The sequence below is a fragment of the Metopolophium dirhodum genome, chromosome 5 (assembly GCF_019925205.1).
Source record: "Metopolophium dirhodum isolate CAU chromosome 5, ASM1992520v1, whole genome shotgun sequence".
NCBI classification, from domain to species: Eukaryota; Metazoa; Arthropoda; class Insecta; order Hemiptera; family Aphididae; genus Metopolophium; species Metopolophium dirhodum.
The window spans coordinates 4,081,005-4,108,786 of NC_083564.1; the positions used below are offsets into that span (position 1 = coordinate 4,081,005).

General features: G+C 32.2%; 1 protein-coding gene across 1 annotated transcript; it reads left to right on the forward strand.

Annotated features, from left to right (window-relative positions):
- The first annotated feature begins 9,646 nt into the window (after nucleotides 1-9,646).
- LOC132945340 (uncharacterized) lies at nucleotides 9,647-26,850 on the forward strand. The gene is made up of 4 exons (XM_061015051.1): nucleotides 9,647-9,710; nucleotides 13,403-13,933; nucleotides 17,879-18,375; nucleotides 25,820-26,850. Exons 1-4 carry the CDS (start codon nucleotides 9,693-9,695, stop codon nucleotides 26,151-26,153), a joined length of 1,380 nt encoding a protein of 459 aa, XP_060871034.1. The 5' UTR covers nucleotides 9,647-9,692; the 3' UTR covers nucleotides 26,154-26,850.
- The last annotated feature ends 932 nt before the right edge of the window (nucleotides 26,851-27,782 follow it).

A 27,782-nucleotide genomic window follows, 5' to 3' on the forward strand; every position in this document is an offset into this window, starting at 1 on the left:
GGTATTTAAAACTTATCTGATAGGTATATGCAGAGTGGCACAAGGTACCTACCCTCAAATGTTGGTTCACTACGTTAGTCTATATAGGTTAAATGCCTACACTTATAATACATTAATACTCCACTTTAAATACCTATAACTCATAAACTAATAGTCCAAAATTCTATTTGTATGCATTCAAGTAGGTTCTCTAAGATAAATATTCTACTTTGGGATATAATATTGAAAGTACCTACATAAAGAAATATAGTTTTTTAGACAAATCGTATTTTTTAATTACTTAAAATTATGTAGGTGATATATTTAAAAAAAATGTTAATAGGTAATATTTGAAATAATGAGTATTGTTCTTCGATGATAAAATCACCTTGTAAATGTATATATTTTGGATATTTTGGTTATAAAAGAGAAACTTACATTTTTTTCTAGTAATTTTATAACATTATAAGAACCGCATAAATGCAATTTATCGTTATTAATACACTAATTAAATATTGCAATAAGCAGGAAGTCGGGCAAGATATTATAAGTCAAACGGTGGTAGGAAGTAATTAAAATAGATATGAAGACATGTGGCGTGAATAGATATGGTGATAACGGTAACCTACAGGATAAATAGAGGTAGAGGACAAACATAGTAGAAGTAACTGACGACCCCACTTACGTTGGAATGTTTATGTTTGTGTTTCAAGCAAATTATTTTGAAATTTGATATATGTTGTAATTACCAGCAATGTTAAATTAATTATTTTTTTTCAAATGTAAGTTACGCATTGATTCAGTTGTTCAGTGTAATATCTATCGTATTTTACAAATAAGTAGTAAGACAAAGATAGTTTAAGAGACAGTATGCATGTCTTTTGTGCTATGATGCTATATTATTCAAAATTAATGCGCAGATAAATTAAATACATTCAAATATAATATATGCCTATATAGGAGGCTATTTCATAACACTTAAAAATTGTAATTCTGTTCAAATGTATTGTATTGTTTATAATCAATGGTATAATGTATTGTATTAACCGTTTTAGTTATTTTGTTGTAATTTAAAAACATTATTCGTGGACAACTACTTGAAACTCTTAACGTGTACCTATTATATTATTATATTTTATGCACATTGCACACAATGACATTTTCAAATGAAATGTTATTTGCAAAAATAATTTAACCTACCGTATTGCTAATTATTGTAAAATAAATATACTTTAATAGCAATATGAATCATAAAATATACTTAGTAATATACCTACAGGCTACAATCGTCTTCACTCAGAATCGCTTTTCGCATACAATGGTCTAACATTGAATTCAAATTGAACACATCCATTACAATTACTTTACTCAATGGCGACGTACACTCGACACCTAATCTACAGTAGAGCGGTTACCTACTTTCCCTCTTTTTTGTTTGCAAACAAAAATTATGAACATTCGAAAAGGTTTATTTTCATAAGTGATGTTTACTTAGGTTAAAGTCCTTAAATATGTATGAAGCTATTCAAAAGCTAATCAAGTTTACCTAACAGTTTACCATATTATATTGTGTGTCCTTTTTTAATATTTATGGTTACCCTGCGCCATGACTATATAATGTATTATGTATAATTATACGTCATTTTTGTTTATAATTTAAATACATAAGATAGAAGTTTTATGTATTAAATATTTTACAAATGTCCACAATACCGGTATTTTGTATCGGCAATGTGCACAATCTTCCCCGTGGCTTGAACGTAAACCTCACTTTGGCCCACTCTATAATCAACTTCACATCAACGAGTATTGTATCTAGTTTTTTGATACAAGTATATAATGGCGTATTCACAGATTGCTCCACCGCTTTTCAATCAACTGCCATTCAATAATATGTAATAATGTAATATATACATCAAGTTTAGACTGTAACCTAATTATTTTTCACCCGTCTTAAAATTTGCTTACAGCTGATTGAGAATACAAGTATACGTACTAACAAAGTCGTGATAACATACATAATATATAGTCTTGCATTTATATCAAATGCATAATAAAAATTTAATAATGACTTAGCTGCTTGCCCCTCCTGGTAGATATGATTAGATATACTGAACCAAATAATTTGGCTGCAGTATTTACCATATTATGTATGTTATACTTCAATCCGTACTATTCCGTATCAGATAACATATTGAACCACTTCCAAAAGTTTTATCGTTTATCATTATAGTCTTAACTTTTAACCTTATGGTCGAGTAGTACTATTTTACAACTTATATCATCTATATATTATATACAAATTATATATATATTAAAATTCCCCATGACTTGAAGAATAATTCGTTTTTATATATTTGTAATAAGTACATACTTATATATGATATTAAGGCAAAAAGATTTTTTTTTATATTATACATGTTTTCATATTATTATATGAAAACATATTATGTTATAGCTGACTGGAGTTTCTAATAAATTTATTTGTACGTCCTGGGGATGGGCGTTTACTTCGTAGTAGTCAGATCAGTAATCTTATCACATAAACAGTCGCATATACCTACTCGCATAACGATTTACATTATAACCAAACCTGGATAAGGGGGGCGGGGGGCAACGTATGTAAAGGGCCTATAGTCTTAATTACATTGGGTGGTAATTTGTACTTTTTATAGTGCCTACAAGAATATTTTTTTTCTTGTTTTAACTAATAGGCATTGGAGCCCGTCACCCGCCTACCATGTTCACCGTGGGCATGGTAAGTGGGGGCACATGGCCATTTTTTCATTGGTTGGGGCCCACAACCGTGTATTGACGCCTGGGCTCCTGAAGGTCTTAATCCGGGTTGGATTTAGCACCAAGTTAAAGATTTTATACTATATAAATATTATTTTTATTTATAATAAGTTGTCTAACCAGAAATTTCCTTTGAAATTGAATATTTAGCATTATTTCTTCGAGGAAAAGGTCATCACTCATCAGACACAAAAGTGATAAACTTCGTAGTCAATTCAATAGGGTAGATATATAAGCTTGTGAATAATAATTAATAATTTTAGTGTCGTCCACCCTCCTCCATAAAAGTTAAAACTAAATCAAATACGCCACTGCCGGTTGTAAATGATAATTAGCGGAGTCATGAAATTCAATGCGAGTACCGCTCTCGTACGCGCATTCGCCTCAACTAATCTAAAACGTAACTACCTACTTACAAGATAAAATACCATATCATTGTAAAATCTATAGTTTTGTCGCTTCGATAAATCGCTCAAAATCTGAAATACATTACATCCCATATTATTGATCACTATAAGCAATCATTATACTCATCTAGACCATATTCGATCACAATATCCATTCATATTCAAGTCATATCGTATTATGTTCATTTCACAATACGGTATACACAACCCATCGTACGTGTGTACTGTGTATACAATGCATGATATATACGTATATTATGTATGTACCATGCATGCATCAATCATTCAATGTCGATTTGCGAGTTTTTTAATAAAAATATTTTTACCCTTTTATCCTACATTCAATTCGTATAGTACCTACGTCAAATCTCGTATTTTGAATCCCATTCCATAATACATATTAACCCACTAATCTCAGTAGTACCAGTGACAATTTAATCTGTGTTAATCCACACAGTTTATAGTCCCATAAAATTATTCGATTCAATTAGCAATATACATATATGTATTATATAATATAGTTAGGTACAAATGTTACAACAAAAAAATACACAACTTTGTTGTTTATCAATAACTAAGCTAGTATAGTATGTCAAATATGCCACAAACAAGTTTCGTTTATTTTATTATGGAAAAATGAGCCGTTTTTCATTCAAAATTAAATTTTCATCCACCGTCCAAGAAAAATACTAGAAAAACCAGTTGAGAGTATGTTGTTTACAGAATCGTTGACTCGTCAATCTTATTTTATAACAGCGCAAACGTGGAGATTTATTTTACTTTCTCGACGATAAATTTTCACGAATAACCCTTCCAACGAAAAAAATGACAAGATAAGTGGTTACATTATTAGTTCGGTGAATAATTTATATCGGTTAAGTTGTTTTCTTGTATAACGTAACTATAAAATAACACGAAATAAAATCTATAATCAATATATCGGCTTAGGAGAAATAAGGAAAAGTCCTCCCTTATACGAACATTTACAATTTGGTTCAGAGTTTCGACCATTCGGTTACCACAGTGACCCATCAATCATACAATGTGTGATGAAGATGACCAATAACGAACATGGCTCCTCCAGAAAAGCTTTTTGGAAAAACTTCGGAAAAATCGCTTATAGCATTATACCATCATTGTTCGGTAAATATATTCGAATAATGGTAATCAAAATTGTGTTGCGTTAAAATAATGGTAGTGGTAAGCTCCTACAAATGTAGGTAATCACTCACATATAGTGTTAACTCCTACAAACGATAATAAAATAATAGTTTTTAGTACTTTTTACAAAAGAATCAAATTAATTTTTAAAAAGGTGGACAAGTGGGTACCTCCTAGCATACTTATAAAAATTATCAAATTTAATAATTTCCTCCTGTTTAAATCGTTTAATTATCATACATTACTAAATATTAAAAAATATAATTACTTAGGGATAAAGGTAAAAAATCATTTTGCAGTTTACATTTTGCCAAAATTATAAAATTTTTTGGACAACCAACCAACCTCCCTTTCAAACTGAAAAACTATTCTAGATACAGCCTTGTTTCAACCTCTAGAGGCTCTTTCTTCCTCTGAAGTTATCACTAATTATGAGTTTATTTCCCATAATACATGTATTAATTTTATAAAGGCGATGAATCGTATTTTATTTATATAGAAGTACCAAAAAAAATTCAAATATACTTTGATATAAGTTATAAATTATTATATTAATATAATATATTATCATACTATTATAGTACCTATGTCCTATATATTGGTAGGTTATGAAAAAAAAATAATAGATATGATCGAAATGGATGAGTTACGAGCAATGAATATTTTTAGCTTTTAGGTATCACGATTAAAATGTTTTTAATCTATGAAAAAACTGATTCTGGCTTTTGGCTTGATTCCAACTTTCAAAGCGTGCATTTTGGAAAAATATTATGATAAATAATAGTTTCGTACTTTCGTAAACCAATTTCCTAATTTCACTGCACCGTACATTAAAATATTACATTATTATTGTATTAGGGTTCAAACTATACCCTCTTTCCCAAAAAAAAAGTTCTATTACTAAAAAAAAATATAAAAAAAGTTCAGACAATCAATTAATTTTACACTACCGCGATTTATTCAATCGTAACAATAAAAATAAGATTTCTACAAACAATTTGAAGAGACATTAATTACTGAAAAGTAAATAGTTATTACTTATTTGTTATCCGTACATTTTAGATTCTGAGTGGAGCGATAAATGTATTGATTTTATAATTATGTGTGTGTGTTTTTTTTTTATTTGTGTCTGTATACACGATAAGAAGTCAAAATATTGCTTAGATTTTTAACTTCAGTATCTTTTCCGACGGGAAAGTGAATCTAGTGGGTACGTTGGGAAGGTCAACATTTAAAATTATAGTAGGTAGTTTACAAAATTACCGGGAAGAACACAAATACAATAAGGAAAAACGGGCATTTTTGAGCAACATTTTTTTTCGACAAAATCGATTTTGGTTTTTGTTGGACCTCTAAATAAAAACTACCGTAGATACGTGCAATTTTCAAAAAAAATTTACTCTTGTTGAGCTATTCGTAGGCATATTGAATTGTTAATTATTTATAGTTTTTTTTAAAAACTTATGTCGATAATAAAATTCAAAAAATGTTGAAAATATAATACAAGGTTTCCCATAAGTTGTACGTGGACTGCAATTATTATGGTTAATTATTTTTAAGACTCATTCTTCATTTTACATTAATTGTATACAATATTGGAAATTTATTATTATATTATGTATTAATATAGGATCATTATAGGTATCTGCAATATAGTGCGACATTGGCATTCAACCTGTTAACTCATCAAACACAAATGCGCAATTAAGAGGGGGGCTAACAAGGCTTAAGCGTCCACTTAAAAAAATTTTCAATCAAATTAAAATCCTGGGTGCGCTTTTGATCAAACATATTACCGATCTTATTTATTAGGCGTATAAAACAATAAAAAAACATATTTAAAAATTGGGAAATTTGTCAATTCCACCAAAACATTCTGTTTTTAAAAAAGATAAATAAAAGATAAAAGATAAATAAATATATTATATTTACTCCACTGCCTGCTATCTACTATCTACAGCTAAATTCCGCAGTCTTAAATTTATAAATATTGTAGAAACCAGCCGCCATTCGTTTGGGATGATATTTATATTTTTCTGAATTTTGTATTAACATATTTAATTCATAACACAAGTTGTGACCCTAAATTTATTTATGTATAATATTTTTAGTCAAAATACCTATATTATATATATATATATATATATATATATGTTAATACGTTATACCTTGGTTATACAGGTACGTTAAACAACAAATTTAGAATACATGATTATTATTATTATTATTATTATTGTTATAACCATAAATTATTATAAAAAAAATATTTATTCAAAGTTCATGATCTGCCTATGTTAGTGGGTTATGTACGTTGTACAACAAACTGAATAAACTACCTACCAACAATTTTAAAGTTTATAATTTGAAATACGTATAATAAGGTGCTTGAAGGAATCAATAGTCTGCAGTGTCAATAGGTAGATATTATACGAAAAGTAGCCGGCAGAGTCTATACAAAATTGATGACGGATTCGATGTATGCCTTTAACCCGTTAAATGTATTTCATTCTAAAATCTATCATGTAATCATATCTTATAAATTATAATATTATCATGCATATTATGATTATGCATTATATATATATATATATTACATTTTTAAGATCTAACCTAGTTTCCGCGTAACACGAGGGTGTTGTATCCTCCAAATAACATATTTTAGTGACAGTGAAACAGATGAATTTGCAATCTCAAATCGATAGGTATGAAATAGAACAATTATAGTGAAACATGGCTAAACGTGGCTTATATAAGTATGTATATGTCAGTGAACCAATTCGCTATAGGTACTCGTGACACACTGACGTCCCACATTACTATAGATGAAATATATTATTATTGATTTATTATTATTATTATTATTCACTGTAGTAGGTAGGTGCTGTACACTAAGGTGTGCGACTTGCGAGTAGTTGCGACACAGCAATTTGGCTTCATGATGTTCAGAGAAAGACTTTAAACATAATAATTTCTGATATCATAATATACATATATCCATATATCCATATAATTATTTCCATAAAAATATACAATAGTCAATAATTGTCGTAAAAACAAACGATTGAAGTGTGTGACTGTTCGATTTGAGATTTATCACTCTATTCACTCGTGCTCTCACGATGATAGATGCAGAGAATTGAGAGCCGCGTGATTAAACCTGCAGATTCCCGATAAGTATGTTCGTCGTTGCCTTTTAGGTACCCTATAATTCAACAATAGTGTTGCTATTGTAATGCTATATATATTAACTTAAAATGTAAATGTTCGCTCACGATAGTTGCTATATAGGTGCGTACAATTTATTGTTCCATCCATGTGGCTTGCTCTGGACTCAACGACGTTTTTATAACAATAAATAACTGAGCCGTTTCAGGTAGGTACCTTAAATATATCCCTGTATTAGCTGGCGGTTGGTAATTTTTTTCATATAGATAGGATAAATGTAACATCACGATTGTTAAAATATTTCAAGACGTTAAACGGTTATGCGCACTATATAGCGTGCTTAGAGCATAATCTCGGATGATTCAGATGCTCATTTAATACTTAAAATATACATCTTATTTATTAATTAATTATTTTTTATACATTGACATTTTTGACAAATTTTCCAATTGGGAATATGAAATGGAAAAAAAATGAAAACGATAAGAAATAATTTAATGAGTGTTCATTGTTAAATGAATCACCCTGTATAACACAAATAAGTAATAGCTAATAAGTGATAGTAAATCGATGATTTAGTAAACACAATTTCCAATACAATCACTAAACACCGGCTGCCAATTCCGATAGCGTATATATAAATCGGTTTCAACAGTAGGTAGGTACCTACTGTTTAAAACTATAAACACCAAACAGAATATAATTTTTCAATCTGTAATCGACACTACGTTTATACGTTATATAATCTGATCGGCTTGGTTAATAAAATTGATAACGAGCACAAACACAGTAGTTACTAAATGCGTCACTCTAGATTTAAGCACATCATTGTAACATATATTATAATAATGAATCATTAAAATGTACACTGGTATTAGTCGAATCCAATATTATCGTTCCAAAGGTTTGTTGATAAAAAAAAAAAAAAATACCATAAATTAACAATATATTTAATATGAATTACGATAGTAACTTTTTTAAATATTAACAATGACTACAGACTACTGTATAGTATACACTATCCGAAAAATTAAAAATATATTATTCCTATAATTTAAAATCGTTAAACAAAATAAATTGGTAGGTACTATTTACCCTTTTTTGTCATATTATATATATCAACTATATTTACCTATACTGCTATACGTAAATGTAAGAATGTAAGATATCACGAGATACAGAGAAATATCATAAATTTCAATTTTTTTGCATTAAAGGCTCGAAACAAGAAACTGTATACAGCTCTGTAGCGGTGCGATGACAAAAAAAATATAGTATATATGCTAGGTCCCCTGATGTTACAGTATTTGTAAGTATAAATTAAACCAAGTGTTTTTACTGTTTTCCTGTATAAAGTGGTAAAGGCAATGCCCTCCCCCCCCCACGTTAAACCACGCAACCCCCTGCCTACCGAAAAGATACAACGTAGGTACAACACACATCTGATCAGCTAAATAAACCTATAATATTATATAATAGTAGCTGATCGCGCGCAATTCGTTGACCGTAAAAAACGACAACCCTTATAAAAATTGTGATCGCTCAACTCCTTTTGGGTGTAACTCGCCGCAGTAAGTGCAACTCAGCCACCTTGGTAGGGCAATGTCCGAAAATTCGATTTGATGTGCATGCTTGTACCTGATCCGCCCGAATAACCAATGGCAACCAATAGTAAATAAATACAAATTTCTATTATAATTATTTCTGCTGCAGCCAATATAGCAATCATTTATAAACAAAAAAATGTCCATCGTAAATCTCGAAATTCCGGTTTGAGCACCTCCCCGGGTTGGGCCTATCCGCGGGTCTAATTGTGAATCTAAAGTCCAAACCATTCAAGGACCCACTCAATCACACACGAAAAATATCATCAAAATCGGCGCAGGAGGTGTTTGAATACTTGGACACACGGACAGAAGATATATTATATAAACGTATACCTACTAAGATTATTATCATACCCAATATTATATTATATTCCAACCAACAATATAGCAACGAACAAATTAAATGTAAACAAAAACGTGTGATTGTTGTCAGGTACCTATATCATATTATTGTTATTTATACTTTGGCTTTATTCAATCGATACGGTAACAATGCCGACAATAATTACGCGTCGTGTATCGCGCGGGGGAGAAGCACAATATTTCTTGACGGATAAATGATCATTTTCGCCACGTCATGCAAATCGAAACGACCGTAAGTATAAAACGTATAGTTTAAAAGCTCGTCGCTCACGTCGTGCAACGGGTACACCGTGTACCGTACACGTTACAATATTATTACGGCGTGTTGTAGGCAGTTGTATAATATACTCTGTTCAAGTTAAGAAACGTAGTCATCGGCCGACTCGTGCGCAGGGGTGTGCCAATAATACGCGGCAGTTATATGGGTACAGATAATTTGCACTGGATGGGCCGCTGACCGTGGCCGACCGACGAACACCAGTCACCGCCGTTACTATACGTTTCTCAACTTGAACAGAGGTAGGCCACTACACGAGTCGACCACTTCCGACCGGTCGTAAAAAGCAGTATAATGGCGGGTACCCGTTTTCTGTTATATATATATGATTTACTAAGTCTTGGACGGTGTTTCCGTATTGCGGACAAAGTGACAAAAAACACGTGAGTTGCGGACGAAATCTAAAAAGGTGACATACGAATTGCGGACACAAATATAAGATGAGAAATTTCCTATTATTATATTTTTTGATATAGCGATCGTGGACGTTGGGAAATTACTGTTTGATATTAACGATTAAGATTGTGCCGGTGCTTTTGAAACCGCTGCCTATGTTCAATCAGTTTATCATTTTTACCCCAAGATCTATAAAAACTATGACAATTAAATAATGACGATAATCTATAAATATTTTATAAACAATTTTTTCCACAAAATTAAAACAATAAATAATTCAACAACATATTTTTAAAAATAACGATTGCTCTCTTTTGCAAGACACAAATATTTTTAACCCCACCTACCAATTTTTTTGGTAGCTTGTCCTAAGTCTTGAAAAAGTGGTGAAGGGAAATATTTGTGTCCGCAACTAACGTGGTTTTTATTAAAAAAAAGCTCTGTACGCAATTAGTATTATGACAACGAAACTCATGTCCGCAATTGTTATGTTATAATTCCTGACCTAAATAATTCGTCCGCAACTGGTATGTGTCTGTCTTGAAACACCTCAAATATACACGATCCGTTTATTACGACGCGGTTTACTAGTCGCGTCCGCAAGACGCCCATATTTAATCTGGTTAGGTCCCAGTGTTTTTCAGGTAGTACTCTAGTTGGGTCTCACAATTTCGCTGGTACTACTCTAGTTGTGTCCGTGCAAAAAAATATTTCCTTTCTCAGTTGTACAGTCTACAGACTTAGGGCTGACAGGATCTATAAATTATAACACAGGCATGAGATATAAAAAATGTTTTTTTTTTTTTTTAAGTTTCTAATGATATACATAGTAAATAATTATTTTAGTTTATTGAATATTAGTACACTAGTATAAAATGTTAAAAACTATTAAAATATTCACGCGGTTGGTAAAAATAGAAATGAAAGAGGTTTTATACAAAATCGAATCTATTAATTTTACTCATCAATTTTTCTTCAAAAAAATTTTCTGTAAATAAAATAATTTTTATTTTGTTCTGCTCACTTCTTATTTTTATGTAATTATCGTATTCATAGACGGACCTAAATAGTGTGTTTAGTGCGTTATCGTTTTTATATTCGGACCCAATTAGTAGTATGTTACCGTTTTTATATAGACGGAACCAATTAGTAGTTTATCTTTATCAGAAATGTTATCTAGGATACACCTAACCTATCCAAATCGGATACGCCCGTTTATTAAGCCCTCCGCTTAGCAGCGCAATTTATCAAGTCCGTTTACAAGTAAAACGGAACTGAAGAATGCGCAAACTCGGCCCGTGCAAGCACGTCGTAACAATTCAGCTGTAGGCACCTATTGCATTTCTCAAGTCATCGATTTCGCATAAATCAAAAACTGAAAAGTGTAGACCGCCTACACGCGGTCATTTTCGACGGCAGACCACCAAACAATAATCGTCGCTGCTGCTCGAAAATTCAAGCGCAACGACTCCACGACTGGATTATACCTATCACGAGACAATACTTTGCAAGCTTGCAAGGGCGCAACCCTTGGGTTCCTTAGGAATTCTTCAGTTTCGTTTATAATTGGTGATCCCTGCACCACAATATTATATAATTTTGCAACGACCTACCGCATAAATGCCTATACATTATATATTGATGGAAATCATCGTCATTTTTAACACCACATACATCAGGGGTCGCCAACCTTTTTCACCAAAGTGGCAATGTGAACCAAATTAAAAAATGCAAGAATCTGGTGATCTACCACTATATTTTTTAGGCATACTTTTATATTATAATATGCAGAATAATAATAATAATTGTGTATAATAATGTTCTTCTTTCGCATTACCAATTTATCCATCGGATCATTTTATGTTTTTCTTCGCTAATAAATACTTTACTTTGCATATAAAGCATTAAAGCGTAAAGGTTTAAACTTTTATACTACGCACGCAGTCAAGAGATATTAAAATAAAATATAAAATTTTATTAAATAAAATATTAGTATAATAATTAATAGGTACCTAATTAATTTTTAATCAGATCGACCAATATTCGTCTCAGGCGCGTAGCTAGGAATTTCAAAGAGGGGGGGGGGGGGTAGTACAAACGTATTACAATCACAACTTATAAGTGAATAGTTAATAGTTTAGAATAATAGTTCTCTTATATTATAATATTATTATTAATAAAAAAAAAAATAAAACCATTTTTAAATTAACTTAATGCGTCGACTTTTTGAGGCGAGTGTATCTATTATTTCATCTGTGGTTACGACTAAATCTCGATGAATATTCATAACTGCTAAGCCATTCAAGCGATTTTCAACAGTTGTGTTCCTTATAAATGTTTTCAAGCGTCGTAATGAGGAAAAAGACCTTTCGCTGCTTGCAGTTGTTACTGGTAAAGTAATCAATATTTGTAAAAGTCGATGAACAGTAGGAAATATGTCTTCGTTGCAGTCAAAGAAAGCTTCAGTAGCATTTTTAGGATTTTTGTTTTTTATTTTTGATACCATATTTTATACCATTATTGCAAACTCACCAATCGTAGATATTTCATCAGCTTCAATATCTGAAGAATATGTCTTTAGAAGTTCTTTGTATTCGGTCTCATTTTTTTCATTTGCATTTATTAAACGAGTAAATTGTTTTGATTGTGATTTATGGTTCGAAAATCTGCCATAATGAGGAGATTATCAGCTTGTAATTTATGTGTTTTTGTGTAGTATGATGAAATAGTGTTTTTTTTCTTCTAATACCTTCCTTGGTACGCTCCATAGTTAATTATTATATTGCAAGTTAAAACTCAAACGTGTACTTGCAAAACTACGAAAAAATGCTGAACTTATTGCAATCATTTGACGCCTGTGAACATATTTTATTGATTGGTTTTATTTTGGTATCACAGAACCGATAATTGTGACAACATTCAGATAGATGATCGGTTGATCTCATAGAGTGACACTCTCTAATTATGGAGTTGTAAACAGTATACTCTTACGTACACGCTGCGTTAAAACATATTACCTTGTATCGTGCATGAAACGAGTAAACAACAAAACGACACATAATGGTCTAAAATAATAATTAATGCCGGGTCCCGGGTGCTTTACATTATAGAACATATGGTATACCGCGGCTGGGGGGGGGGGGGGGTGTTACTACACCTGTAACACCCCCCCCCCCCTCCCCCACTGGCTACGCTAGCGATAGCGTTCGACTGGTTAGCTACAAATGATCTACATTTTCATCATAATATAGATGTTACTGGTGGTGACCGCAGCGGCGGTGATGACGATATCGCTACCGTTGCTGCTGCCGGTGACCGGGATCGGGCTGCCGGTGTCCCGCTTGACGTACATCGTTAGCGGGGCGCACCTAGAGTGGACGAGGCCTGGCGATCGATTGCGGGCCACCGAGTCGGGCGAGTACGTGGCCCGCAACGTGGCACCCGCCCGGATGGCGATGAGACACGACGGCGTCATCTACCTGGCCATGCCCAGGCTCAAGCGAGGCGTACCGTTCACGCTCGGCGCCGTCGAGTACGACCCGTGCGTAAGCACCATCGAGCCGCCCGTTTCGCCGTACCCGTGCGCGGCCGCCCACCGGAATGCCGCGCGGCCCGGCTCCGGTAACGGTAACTGGACCATGGTCAACGTGGTGGACGTGCACTTGGACGACGGAGGCGTGCTGTGGGCGCTGGACATCGGTATGGTCAACCTGCTCGAGGACGGAGGGGCAGTCGTCATCCGGCCGCCGATGGTGTTTGCATTCGACACAGACACCAATGATGTGAGTACGGCAATACTGCAATAAAATACCGTTTCCTATACCCTAGTCACTAGGGCAGTACGGCCTGTAGTGGGTGGGTTTAGGTGGTCACCAACAAATTATTAATTATAATTTATTAGATTTGAGTATATGTGTCCTATAATTTGTATGCTTTATAAATCTTTGCTTGATTCTTATTTAGAAATGAAATACATAAGCGTGCGCACAGGGGGGGCTGGATGGGCCGTGGCCCACCCTGCGAGACGTACCGAAATTTGTACACATAGTAATACATGATCTGAACATCACGATTTTTGATTTTTTATATCATAAAACATTAATTAAATAGGTAGGTGAAAAATAACATTGATACCCACAATGATAATAAATAATAATAAATGAAATGTCTTTAAAAATAAAATTGATAACATATTACCATTACAGATTGCGAAATTGGATTTATTTAAAATTTAAAACTGTGTTGACGGTTAAAATATTTCTTATTTAATTAAAAAAATATATATATATATCTGTTTTTTATCATATGAATGATTTGTGCCTTAAATAGTGGGTGATTATGAGTAGGTAAATTATAAAGTAAGCAATATTTTAATTGTTTCTTCCATCGGAGTTCAGGTTTCTTAATCTGTATTGACTTAGCCAGTTAGCCCACTCTGCCACAAATGTCTGCGCACACCTGTATGAAGAAATACTTAAATACTTTAGTAAAATATAAATGTCAAAATGTTAATGGGTGGGTGGAAAATAAAGTTGAGCGCCACTAATCTCTACACTTCGCTACCTGCTTACCAAGACGCATAATATAATTAAATATTATTACATATGTATTTCATTCATATTGCTCGATAGCCTATAAAATCGCACATTATCGATGCACATATTCAATAATGATATGGAGTCCAAACATTATTCAAAGTGATTAATATAAAACGTATAAAAGATTATTGTGTTAATTTCAATGCTACAAACATACGGTTACTACCATTACAAAGACATTTCAACGGGCCCCTAAAATAGCCGGGCCCATGTACTCCAGGTCCAACAGCCCTCCCTTGTGGGAGCCGTGGATATACATGCGCATAAAGTGCATAACTCATAAGTATTTTATAGATGATTTATCTGCTCGATTAATTTAATTTTAATTTATTAAATTGCATTTTAAAGTATATAAAAATATCCACATCCGTGTGTTTATTTTCTAACGGCATCGAGTCTAGATAAAACTTAATACACAGAGGCGTGTATTGAGTCGTATACGACGTGTGTTATAGTACTTATTATACAATTATTATCAAAAATAAATTTCGACTTAAGCAAAAATTATGTCCAATTGATGATTGTATCACTTTTATTTTAATCTATTGTATTTATCAAATTTTGTATTAGTATTAAGTCTAGCAAAAAAAATTAAATGCCTCCGTCAAAATGAGCACAAAAAATACTTTAGATGAATCTTTTTATAAAATACGATGAAGAAAATAAAAACTCTTTCAGAAAATTTTGTTTGTTATACTTCTAAAAATAAATAATACTAAATGTAAAAACGTGAACGTGTTCACGTGAAAAAAAAGTATTAAAATAAACAATAGAAAAATTCCTTGTTCATGGAATTTTCAATAACACGTTAAACTTCGTTACGTCTAAAAACATAAGAATTTATGTAAACACGTCTTAATAATCGAGAAAATATTTCTGAATAAACACTATACAGGAAAATTACAATGAAAATGAAAATGACATTTTTTGGAATAGTGTCAGCTTAAATAAAATATCTTAAAACTATAATATTATAATAAAACATAAATCAGTTTAAAAAAAAAACTCAATAATAATTTATACCTACTACCGATATTAAATTTTGTATGGTTCTATTGAACTGTTATATCAGTTATTACTGTTCATTGTATAAAATATTTTAAATTAATGATTTTCTTATCATACAATGAATAGTTATTATAAAAAAAAAAAATCAAACGTACCTAATAACTGCATATAGGGTTCAGTCGTTTTCATAATTAATTAATTTTTTAAACACATAAACGTTTTATGCACTCTTTGCAAACGGATTTGACGTTAAAGTTGATTTTCCATTTTAATTTTACCGATAGCCAAACAAAAACATTTCATTCCCGTATAACGGCTGCAGCACCACTATTATCGAATATAATAATTAAACTAATTAACCGTACATGGTACATATCGATGCAAGTGTCACAAACATACTTCTAGCGAAATTCAGTTAAAATGAACGTTATTATAAATAATACGTGTAATCCAAATATAATATTATAATGTAGAAGTGATATACAGGAGCTACCGAATGGGCAAAAATCAAATCAATGCGTATTTTAAAAACCATTTTGAACTGCAGTGGTAGGGTCTTATCCAAAAGTAAGCTCAATATTAAATATTCGTTCGAAAAAAAAAAACAATAGGAAATAGCCCGAGATGTTCAGAAATTCAATAAATATTAATATTATAAATCGGAATGAGGTCAATATTAAAAATTCGTTTATGTTTCCTACTTGAAAAAATTAATAAGAAACCAAATGGCCCAAGATGTTGCGAGAAATGCAATAATTATAATTGATATTATAATAAATCGGTTTATTATACGAATTTTGAATGAAGCTAATAATATTATAAACAACCACTTACAGTAAAATAAACGTAATTAAAAAACAATAAGTCAAAATGTTTACAACGTCTAAATTACGTATCAATAATTATGTATTTTAATATAAATGTATTCTTCGTGACCTTTTGTTTGTTATAAAATATAATTATTCTAATATACACATAAACATAACACATATTTTGTTTACTACAAATATTACGGATGCAAGTGATGCAACAATCCTTTTGACAGAATGATGCACCCGGGCATCGAGGGCCATCATCTATAGTTAATTGGCTGCATTTGTTTTGTTTTTAGTTTATATTTCCACTTATCTTGATGTTATTTGTTATAAATCGAACTATAGGCGTGTTATTTTTTTATTATTATTTATTATTATTTTTTTATTATTATTATTATTATTATTATTTATGTTATCAATACTTAACCGAGTATTCTGTAATAATAATCGGGCCATTTAGTATGCCTGTCAAATAAATAAACATCAAATATCCAAAAAAATCCATTTCCTCCCGGGGCTTTGCATCCAAATTAACCGAAACCAGAATAATTTTTTATCTTGCAAATTTAATTTCAGATGATGTGTAATTTTATATGATGTATTTTTACGGTAAGTTCGATTTGTTTAGTTAGTCGTTTGTGTTAATAATTATTGACTGGAATTAGTTTACAATCAATTGGTAATTGGATTAAATTATTAAATATTTATCGTTACCTATCAATACATTTTAACATTTATGCTTCATTACATCCATCCATCAGTAATATTTTGTGATATTATTAAATAATACCTATTCTAAGAAATATAATATATCCTATAATCTAAAAAAACTTGGTACCTACCAACATAGTTTTCAGACAAAAGTTTTCCTGAACTATTTGTTACGCCCACATTAACCCGCATAACAACGATAAAGAGCACCCCAAATTATGTTTAAACGTTTTATTCCGGAGTTTGAATAATGAACAACCGCGAAACCTGCATACTGCAGCACCAAATGGTCCAAAAGGTCTTTGTGTATTCGCGGCGGCGCAATGTACCTATTCGAATCTCGCGTGATACAGACCACTGCGTTAGTTAGAAAAATTTTTGTTTAAATAATTAATTGAATACAATTTTAGTCGAATGATTTTTTACAATACGAGTGATATTATATACCTACTTACAAATAAAATGATATTTGAATACTTTTCCAACGTAATTGCTCGAATACTTTTTTTTATCTGAATGAACAATATTAATGTGATTGAAAATAATTCGAATACACTTGCATTTGAATAATAAATGCGCCTTGCTCCGGCTGCAGATAGTGCGGGCCATCGACTTGTCGCGCGCGACCACGGCGGCCAGCTTCCTGCAATCGATCGTGGTCGACCACAGCACGACCGCGGGCCAGTTCGTGTACGTGTCGGACGCCGGCCTGGGCAACGTGATCGTTTACAACGTGGCCTGCGACAGTTCTTTCAAGGTGCATGTGCCGGTCGGACCGTGCGGCCGGCGGGACGTCATGTACATGGCACCAATCCAGGCCGACGTGTTGGACATGGCCGCGGGCCGCGGGACGGCCCGCTACCGACGACTCTACGTCACGTACCTGTCGTCGTGCGACATGATATACATCCCGGTGCACGTCGTTGACGAGACGACGGTCGGTCTGCCGACCGTCAACATAGGTCGGAAGCCGTGCAAGATGATCGTGCTGGGCACCGACCGCGGGTCCGTCATCTACTTCCGGACCGGCAGCGACACCGGCGAAATTCTCAGCTGGGACGTCAACAAGCAGTTCCGGCACGAAAACTTTAGGTAAATATTTAGATGAAAAAACAATATAATTGTCACGTTCGCGGCAGGTACGCACACTAGCACCGAGTGACGACCTTTTCATTCGCCTTTCATTTTATATTTTTAATCTAGTCGTTGGACGAATTTTATTCTGATATTCGGAATTCTCAACTGTTTAATAATAGTTTCAAACAATCAAGTTTTTATGACAAATTCTAAGCTATAGAAAAACGTTTTATCTTAATTTGCGACAACCCTTTTTACTGTGAATTTTTACGAGCAAATTATTTTGTTACTCGCGTTATATACTCGGACAACTATTACAAATCGCAATCAGAATTTGTATAAACGCATAGGTAAAACCGTAAAGGAATAAGTTATTGGAAATAAGAATGCTATTTAAACTTTCGGGGACTTGTCATCGTGATAAGTTTGGTGGCGGTGTAATTGAGTATTATAGTATAGAGTCATCATATCACACTGACTCAATCCGATTGTCCAAATTCATCCATCACTATATTGGGGCCAATACTCGTGTTATCCGTAGGTATATATAATAATATCATATGTGGTACGTGAATCAAAATATATGGGCCGCGTCGATTTTACGAGAAGCGTTATCGTCTCTTACCAGCGGCTCCCCCTGCACCCGCACGCACGCGAACCAACGTATTGAGTTTACTTTACTCGGTTCAGTGTTCAAAAAACGCATTATACATCTACGGTTATTTTTTTAGAGAGACAGAGAGAGAGAGAGAGAGAGAGAAAGGAAAAACCCTTTTTTTATTTAGAGGACCCGATATTAAATGAAAGCCGACGGTTGGTATATTGGATATCGGATGTATTTTTTTCCCCTTTAAAAACCTATGTCGGACCCAATGTCGTGTAGTTTTTCAGCGTGGAAAAAAAAATACGGACAGGTCATTTAAGCACTTCGCTTATATCCCATTCTAACGACGCGTTCTTCTCCGTGAGTTCTATTTTCCCGCCGCCGCCGCCGCCGCTATCTTCAACGCGAGTCATTTTATCCGATAATGAGGCGTTGCATATATCTACCACCTACGTGTAATAAATCGTTGATCACCCGCGTCAGTATTAGCTCCGGCCGACGTGTAAACGATACTGACTACAGAGTAACCCCACCTTCGCTGCACGGACGTAATCTTTGTGTATATACCATAATATCTACGGCTGTATACATTGTATTACAACCGAAGTTTTGTTGCTTGTGGATTTTCCAATTAATTATTGTGTTGAATCAAAAATCTCGTCGGTTATATTTATTACATTATAGTAAACCACCGGCCGATTGCGCAAGAAAAAAATCCGTTTATCGTCTCGCCGGCCTATTAATAATTAGTATTAAATGATATTGTAAAACAAGTATGATATAATATTATGACGTGTATTATAGTATAATATGTCAACAGTAAAAATATACTGAAACCCGTTCATATCGAATAACTGCCAATCGTTGGTCATTACGACTCTACATATGGCGGACATCCGACATCGGCTGTAGATTTAGATTAATCCTATATAGTGTCACTCATAAAAATACACAAGATTACACCTAACTTTTCGGCAGACAGGAAAAATTACAACCACCGAACAACGGTTGTAATAAAATACGTACCTATAATATATTATGTATTATAATATCATTATTATCATAGTTAGGTATATTCTTTACGCGCGTCGACCGGCGCATTGCGAATAAAATATGTATCGTAATCGTGACGCGGATACGCGGATAGGGGGGGTTCGAAACGACGGGGTTCGTGATTGAAGTATTGAGCTCGTGTGTTATAATATGCGCGTGTTCAGTTTCAAAAACTTTCCACCGACAATGTATAATGTTTACACTGTAGCATCTCGAAGACGACGTCATGTTGTTCATTCCGTCGTCAGTTTTAAAAATAATAACCCCCCCGAATAATTTGTTCCAAAAATAATAATATTATTAATAATAATAACAACGACGTCTGCAATAACAATTGTTATTTCAATGTTAATATTTTATTATATTTCACCGAGAGTTCGTAAAATACACGTTGTGGGTGAAATATAAAAACTTTTGAACGTCAAATACTCGCGCGTGTAATGTGTGTGTGGGTGGGTGGGTGTGCGCGAGCATGGATCGTTATCTCGAGATATAATATAATATTATTATACAATATACGTATCGTATACACGTCATAATATAGCTGGTCCATACGACTGTTTCACGACTGAAATATCAAACACCGTTTGATAATAATACAACAACGACGACGACGACGACTAATTCATGAACCGCCGCCTCGTTTGTATATAATATAACAATATAAGCCCGACATGTGGCTCACATCCCGTGTAAACCCAGCTTTATATCCACTGCAGTGCACGGCTGTAATATAATGTGCTGTTTTATAGTTAGTAGGTACGTATATGGTGTATACTGTATAGTATAATATGGTGTGTCGTGTGTACAGACGTGTTTTTACAGTGTACAATAATTGCGCTCAAAGGCTTAACATTTTACCGTTTTAGCCCTACGCGATGCCGTCGATGATACCGCTACAGCAGCTATTTCATCATAATCATTATGATATTTTTAATCGCGTGTAAAAGCGTAAATAGGATGGTTTTTGTTCCTTCCGCAATATATAGACACAGTGACTGATGACCAGTAATATAATTTTCGGTTAATATAATACGAACACAACAAATAATCTGATGATATTAGGTACCTATGGTTTTAACAATCTAGGGACCTATTATGTATGGCTATACGCTATAATATCACGCTACTATTGCACTATTGTCTATGCAATATGTTTTACTCGACATATAAATAAAACGATGGTTTTATATTATATTATTTTATATACTTAAAAATCTTATATGACCTGTGTACTTATTCTATAAAACGTTTTATATCCCATATACTATATGCATAATAGTATCTCTATTCTCTAATATCAAAGATGTTTTTATTGGAGGCTCAAGGGGTCAATTGCTGCGCGTGCCAAATTCTGAGTCCCATAAAGGGGCGCTTATGTGGTTGACGTTTAAAGGCCTAATGGTTAATACCAATGATACATTTTTATTTTTACTATAATACTACGTTACATCAATAATTTTCCAATTTTACATATAATATTGATATAGTATAATTTAATTTTGTTTTTTTCTCTCTTTTTGTGTATAATATATAATTTTCAATTAACGAGCCGGTGCGTTTTTTAGTACAGAAACATGTATTACAGGAAAATAGTAGCCCCGTAAAATAGTTGGTTCAAATGCATATTTTAGTTTCTATAATTATAATTTTGAAAATCGGGCTTTGATCTGACCAGCAAAATGTTCTGTTATTTTAAATAAAAAAATTAACGAAATCCAACTTTAATTTAATTCGTTAATTTTTTTTTATTTAAAATAAGAGAACATTTTGCAGGTCAGATTAAAGCCCGATTTTCAAAATTATAATTATGGAAGCTAAAATATGCATTTGAATAATGCACAATATTTGTTGTTTTTCAAACATATTTTTCCACCACTATTAAAAGTAAAATGAAAATTTGCCCTTTAATCCAACCTGAAAAAAATATCTCTTCTTTTAAATTAAAAAAATATAACGAACTTCGACTATTCTACGCGCCCTGCGAGAGTATTTCCTGTGATGTCATTTTCGTTGATATAATACACCGTTTTCAACCCCCCATAAGTTATAGTACTTAGATTTTTAAAAGGAAGGAGTTTATTTTGAAGCCTCAAACTGCGCTATACTATTTATTTAAATGGTGATCTATACGTAAATAGAAAAAAAATTGGAAAATGTTACTTTTTTTCTAACTTAGGTGCTGGTGACATACCTGTTGATGGCTATTTTAATACAAATTGTACGTTTCTTGAATTTAGGGGTGGAAGGATTTCCAAGCGAACTTCAAAACTAAGCTAGATAGTTTATGGCACCGTCAAGTAACAATTTCGCCAAAAAATATTTTCAAAAATGTTTTTTTTAAAATAGAAAAGGCGGATTAAAAACCGTTTCTAAAACGACGTTTATGTTAATTCAATTTTTAAAATGAAGGAGCTTATTTTGATACCTCAAACTGCCCTATACTATTTATTTAAATGGCGATATTATATACGTTGATAGAAAAAACAATTTTGCCAAAAAAAATTTAAAGGATCGACGGTCAATCGTTTTTGTGAAAAATAAAATAGAACTTATATCACTGTAAATATTTGTTATCTAGTTATTTTTATCAATCATTTTAAACGATTTGAGAAACATAGCCACTATTGGAGAAATATCGTACCTAATAAATGTTTACTATTTATATTTTTATTTAACTCTGTAGTATCTAGAATCGAAATCGTAAAAAAATCAATAAATAAATATAAATATATAATACTTTAAATAAGACGCTACGTCGCTACTAAAGGAATTTGTATTTTGTGCACAGAATATATTTTCAAAATAATTGTAATAAATTTAAGCTTTAAATTATGTTTTCTACAAACTGTTGAAGTAGACGGCTGTCAGATACAGTCAAAACTCGCAACAAAACGTAAGAATATTAATTTACTATGGAAGATAAAAATCCAAATCTAATATCTAAATTATACAATGAAAAATAATGTATAAAAAAAGGTATATAATTATCTATTCGTTTTGAACACATACGACATACCTAACATAATTATTATTAGCCACTAAAGGTTAGGTCTATATCTATAAGTTATTACGTATTGCATTTTATTACTTACATGATTTCGTTAAATTATACATCGTGTAATCATATATATATATATATACATATATATAATATATAATATTTACATTTTAAAATAATACAAAAAAGGCACTTACTAGGGTAAATTGTAAACAAATTCTCATCAATATATAATTACTATAAGTTATAATTAATTAAATGATGATAATTTAATTATTAGAAACGATAACACCTTAAACCTTGTTAATGTTAATATTTAATGTACATTTTATTTGAAAATATCAACTCAAATTAAATGTAATGATATTGTATTAAATTTTAAAATAGCGTTGAAAAATGTACAAGTAGGTAATAAAAAAGCAAGAAAAATATAATTTTAACATCAACATAATATTGGCGCATTATTACCTATAGGGGTACCTCTAGTGTGATAAGGTAGAACAAATCATAAAACTCATAAATTGTATGTTGTCTAGGTGATTTGGCGATTGGGTACATAAGTCCATTGCCCTGTATGGCTGTATATAGTATAGGGATCCGTATTAGTTTTAAACTTGACCACGTCATTTTGTATCTACATAATTAATCATAAATAATAATAATCTCAATAATATCTATGGTCCATTTTCAAACTTTCATAACATAATTTTATACTTAAAAAAAATTGAATTGTACAATAACATATAATTATTTAATGTAGAAATTAACACCTGTAAGCTAATAACCTATGTAGTTGATGCTTAACCAATAAAAAAAAAAAAAATAATATCTAGTTATCTATTTGCAATAATTGTTAATATTATATTATAGCAGATTTTTTTTTAAATATGTGTATGTGTTTTTTTAAATGTATTTAAGTAGGTAGGTGGTTTCTATCAATACAATTTATTAGGCAGGCTGTCGTTCTAGTTTAACATTAATTTTCATAGGACGATATCGAATATAGAGTCCCAGTGTGCTATAATAAGTAGTATAATATAAGTAGTTAAATAATAATTCTGTAACGACAAATGTTGAGTACCTAGTTAATAAGTGTCAAATACTCCGACATTAATTTGTCTCCATTGTTCTTTATAGGACATAAAATGCAAATTAATTAGGTTTAAATATACGATTGAAATAATGGAAATATCAACCTACAAATTACTATTAATAACCTATTTTTTCGATTTATACAATTATTATTAGTTAATATAAAATAATGCGAATACGCTTAAATATATCATTACAAAAATTATACATACCTAAGTACTTATATTTTATACTTAGGTGTTTGTATTTTACCTGTGATACTTTTTTTTTGATTATTTAGAATTTTAAATTAAAAATGAGTATTACCTGTATAATAATGTTATAATATCTTAATAATTTATGTATACGATCAATATTTATATATTTGAATATTTGATGTATATAAATATTTATTCCGATTTAGTCTCATCAAGACTGCAAGTGTATAATATTATTATGTACGATTTACTTTAATTATAGCATAGCATAGCAAATTGTACGTTCTAAATAATTAATTTACTTTGTTATGTTTAATTTTAAAGCTATTACAATTTAGTATTTACAGTTTTAAAATGCTCATAATTTGCTTCAAGATTAACATATAAAAAAAACCTACATGGCTACGTCGTCGACTAGATAATATTCTTTCTTCTAAATTTGATAACAGTCAACAGATGAATTCACTCTAAAATTACTCTAACAGAGTAAAATGAATTATTCAGGTTTCAGGACGTACAATTTGCTATGTTATACGTTAAAAAGACGGAGACAAGACAATGCATGCAGGTATGGCGTCCTCTTAAATGGCATTAAGTAGGTACCATTTCTAAGAAAAAAAATCGATGAAACGGTTTCCTCGCAATCAGACCGAAGCTTCGTAGAGAACTTTTTGATTATAAGCCACATACTAAAAATGTGAACATCGCTCTTTCGTTGTTCTAACGTTTACCGTGGTTATCCGTGAAGTTACTCCGCTTCTGTGTATCCATCAACACACGCGTTGCGCATTAATAATGAATAAAGTTGTTGACGTTTGATTTGTCCTTTACGCTTAAAATGTCCTCCATATATTTTTATATTTTACTCTCTCTCACACACACACACACACACACACAGATATATCAACGCAAAGCTATTTATATTTACTTATTTATTTATTCAGTGACCGTATGGGATGTAGGTGGTCGAATCTCTGCGGTCTATCGAATTCGATTGATGTGGGAATCATTTACGCGCGTATGCCGTATACTACAATTAGTATAATATTATTGATGTCTCCAAGTTGCTCGATTCCGACAAAAAGTATATATAGGTATTCCTACCTTTCCCTTTTCCGCCAAATCATAAATTAGCGGATTCCGCCCGTGTAAATGTTAGTATTTATAATCAATGGTATCAACTATTTAGTATTTACCAAACAAAGTGCAGGTGGCTGCTGCACAACGATCAGCAGACAAACGAAATATTGTCGTCGCGCGCTGGAAAATATTTAAACATGTATACCTACAGGTTGACTCAACATGCACGCTCAACCCCCATTTTTTTTTTAAATAATGAATTCTGATTATTCCATTTTAAGTAGTCAGTTGGGAGAACTGAATACTTTGGCCCCCTTTGGCCCTAGCAGTAGTACCCGATTTCCGTCAATATGTTTAATATAATATGTATAATGTATGTATTGTATAATGTTACTGCTATACATATACAGCTCGTGCGCACACTGCCCGCAGGTCCGTGCAGCGCGGTCGAAGGTCCAGGATACCGTTGATGGTGACCGTGGGTTTCCAGGGTTACCAGTGGTCAATGGAGAGCAATTATGTCGACTTCCTGATCGGCGACATCGGGTGTCTGGGCGTCAGCACAAGAATCGAACCGCTGCAGATCCGCGACGAATACCCCGACGACCCGTGTTCAAATACAGTACCGATGCGATGCGGCCAGGGCCCTGCGACGGCGGCGGTGGAGAAAATCGGACCGAGCAGGAAAAAATTAAAAGAAAGGAGTGAGACTATTGGCGTCAACAAGAGACCCACCTCGGCAACAGCTGTCGGGCAGGCACCGTAGACACTTGGATGCAGACGTCGCCGCCTGGGTCGCCGATCATGGCGTTGGAGGCGATATGATATTTCACCGGAAAACATTTTTTTTGACCGGAAAGGCACATAATAATACTATCATTTTGTAGAGTGCATTATGGTATCCAAGTACTATGGTTCTTCGTATTCCGAGAATTTTTTCGCGTACTCAATTTCATCGTATATAAATATTATAACGATGTCGTGATTCGTTGATTGTTACGCACTACGCATCAATTATTGTTTGTTTTTTTGTGTTTTTTTGTGTTTCATTATTATTATTATTATTATCGTCTTTTAAAGTATATTATTTATATACCTAATAATAGTATAGATAATAATTAGTTGAGATATGTTTATATACTTATTATTATTAATATTTTATTTTTTTATCGGCTTCGACGACTGATGTCATTAGCATGTAAGGTTAGTAGGGTTAGTACGGTAAGTTCGGAACGGTTGGTACGTTTTGAAACACGTGTATGTGTATGACAAGGTTTTTGCGCACTACTAACCTAGGTGGTCACCCATCCGGGAACTAGTTGCAGCGGCCGTTACTTACTCTCAGTCACGTGACGAGACTGATTGCAGCCGCCGAGCCAAGCCATATTATTAATATTATTCAGATAGTTTATGCACCAGGCACCTATACATAATTTTAAGCATACTCCCATTTTTCGTGTATACTTAGTCTATCCATGTGGGCAGCTAAACATGACATGGTAGCATAATATAAAAAATAGATTACCTACATATATAGGTACTTATTAATTCAAGGCTGGGCAAGTTAATAATTTTTTTAACTCAGTTAAGTTAAGTTAATATGCACCAATAACAAAAAGTTAAAAGTTAAAAGTTAATTTAACTTTAGGTTAACTCAGTTAAGTTAAAAGTTAATACACACTTTTTGTTAACATTTTGTTAAGTTAAAAAAAAGTTAATTTGTTTATACAACGCTTGCGAACTTAATTTTTTTCCAGCCCAAAACTAAACTATAGCATATAGTAGTGTTAATACTTTATACAGTATTTCCATATAAGTTAGAATCAAATGATATACATTTTCAACCTTAAACAATTTACGATACATATTTTTTGACATGAAAACAAAATAGACTGAAATAGTGAAATATTATAAAGTTAAAAACAAAATAAATTAACTTAACTTACTTCTAAAAATGAAAAATTAACTCTTTAATTTTACGTTAATTAAGAAAGAAATTTAGTAAGTTAACAGTTAAGTTAATGAAAAGCCAAAAGTAACTAGTTAAGTTAAAAAGTTAAAACTAAATTAACTTTTTAACTTAACTTTAACTTTTTAACTCGTTAATGCCCAGCCTATTGCTTATTATACTATTATCTATATCTAATCGTTCAACTCAATAGTACAACCTGTATAAGTATAATTTATCTTCAGAAAATAGTTGTCATAATAAAAACAAACTTTAATAGTTCATAAAATATTAATATAATATTGACTAATCTAGTAATTATTTACCAGCCTCGACATTTTTAATTCTAAATAATACTTTTCTTCCTCGTAGACTTTTAATTTTTGTATAGTATCTTTCATTCTAAAATTTCAACAATGGGTTAGTTAACAATAAAATATGTAATAA

What these genes read in the sequence shown, in the direction of transcription:
- LOC132945340 (XM_061015051.1), top strand. An exon ending in TCGACACAGACACCAATGAT is followed by an intron (nt 13,934 to 17,878) that starts GTGAGTACGGCA and finishes CTCCGGCTGCAG; the next exon opens with ATAGTGCGGGCCATCGACTT. An exon ending in TTCCGGCACGAAAACTTTAG is followed by an intron (nt 18,376 to 25,819) that starts GTAAATATTTAG and finishes CACTGCCCGCAG; the next exon opens with GTCCGTGCAGCGCGGTCGAA.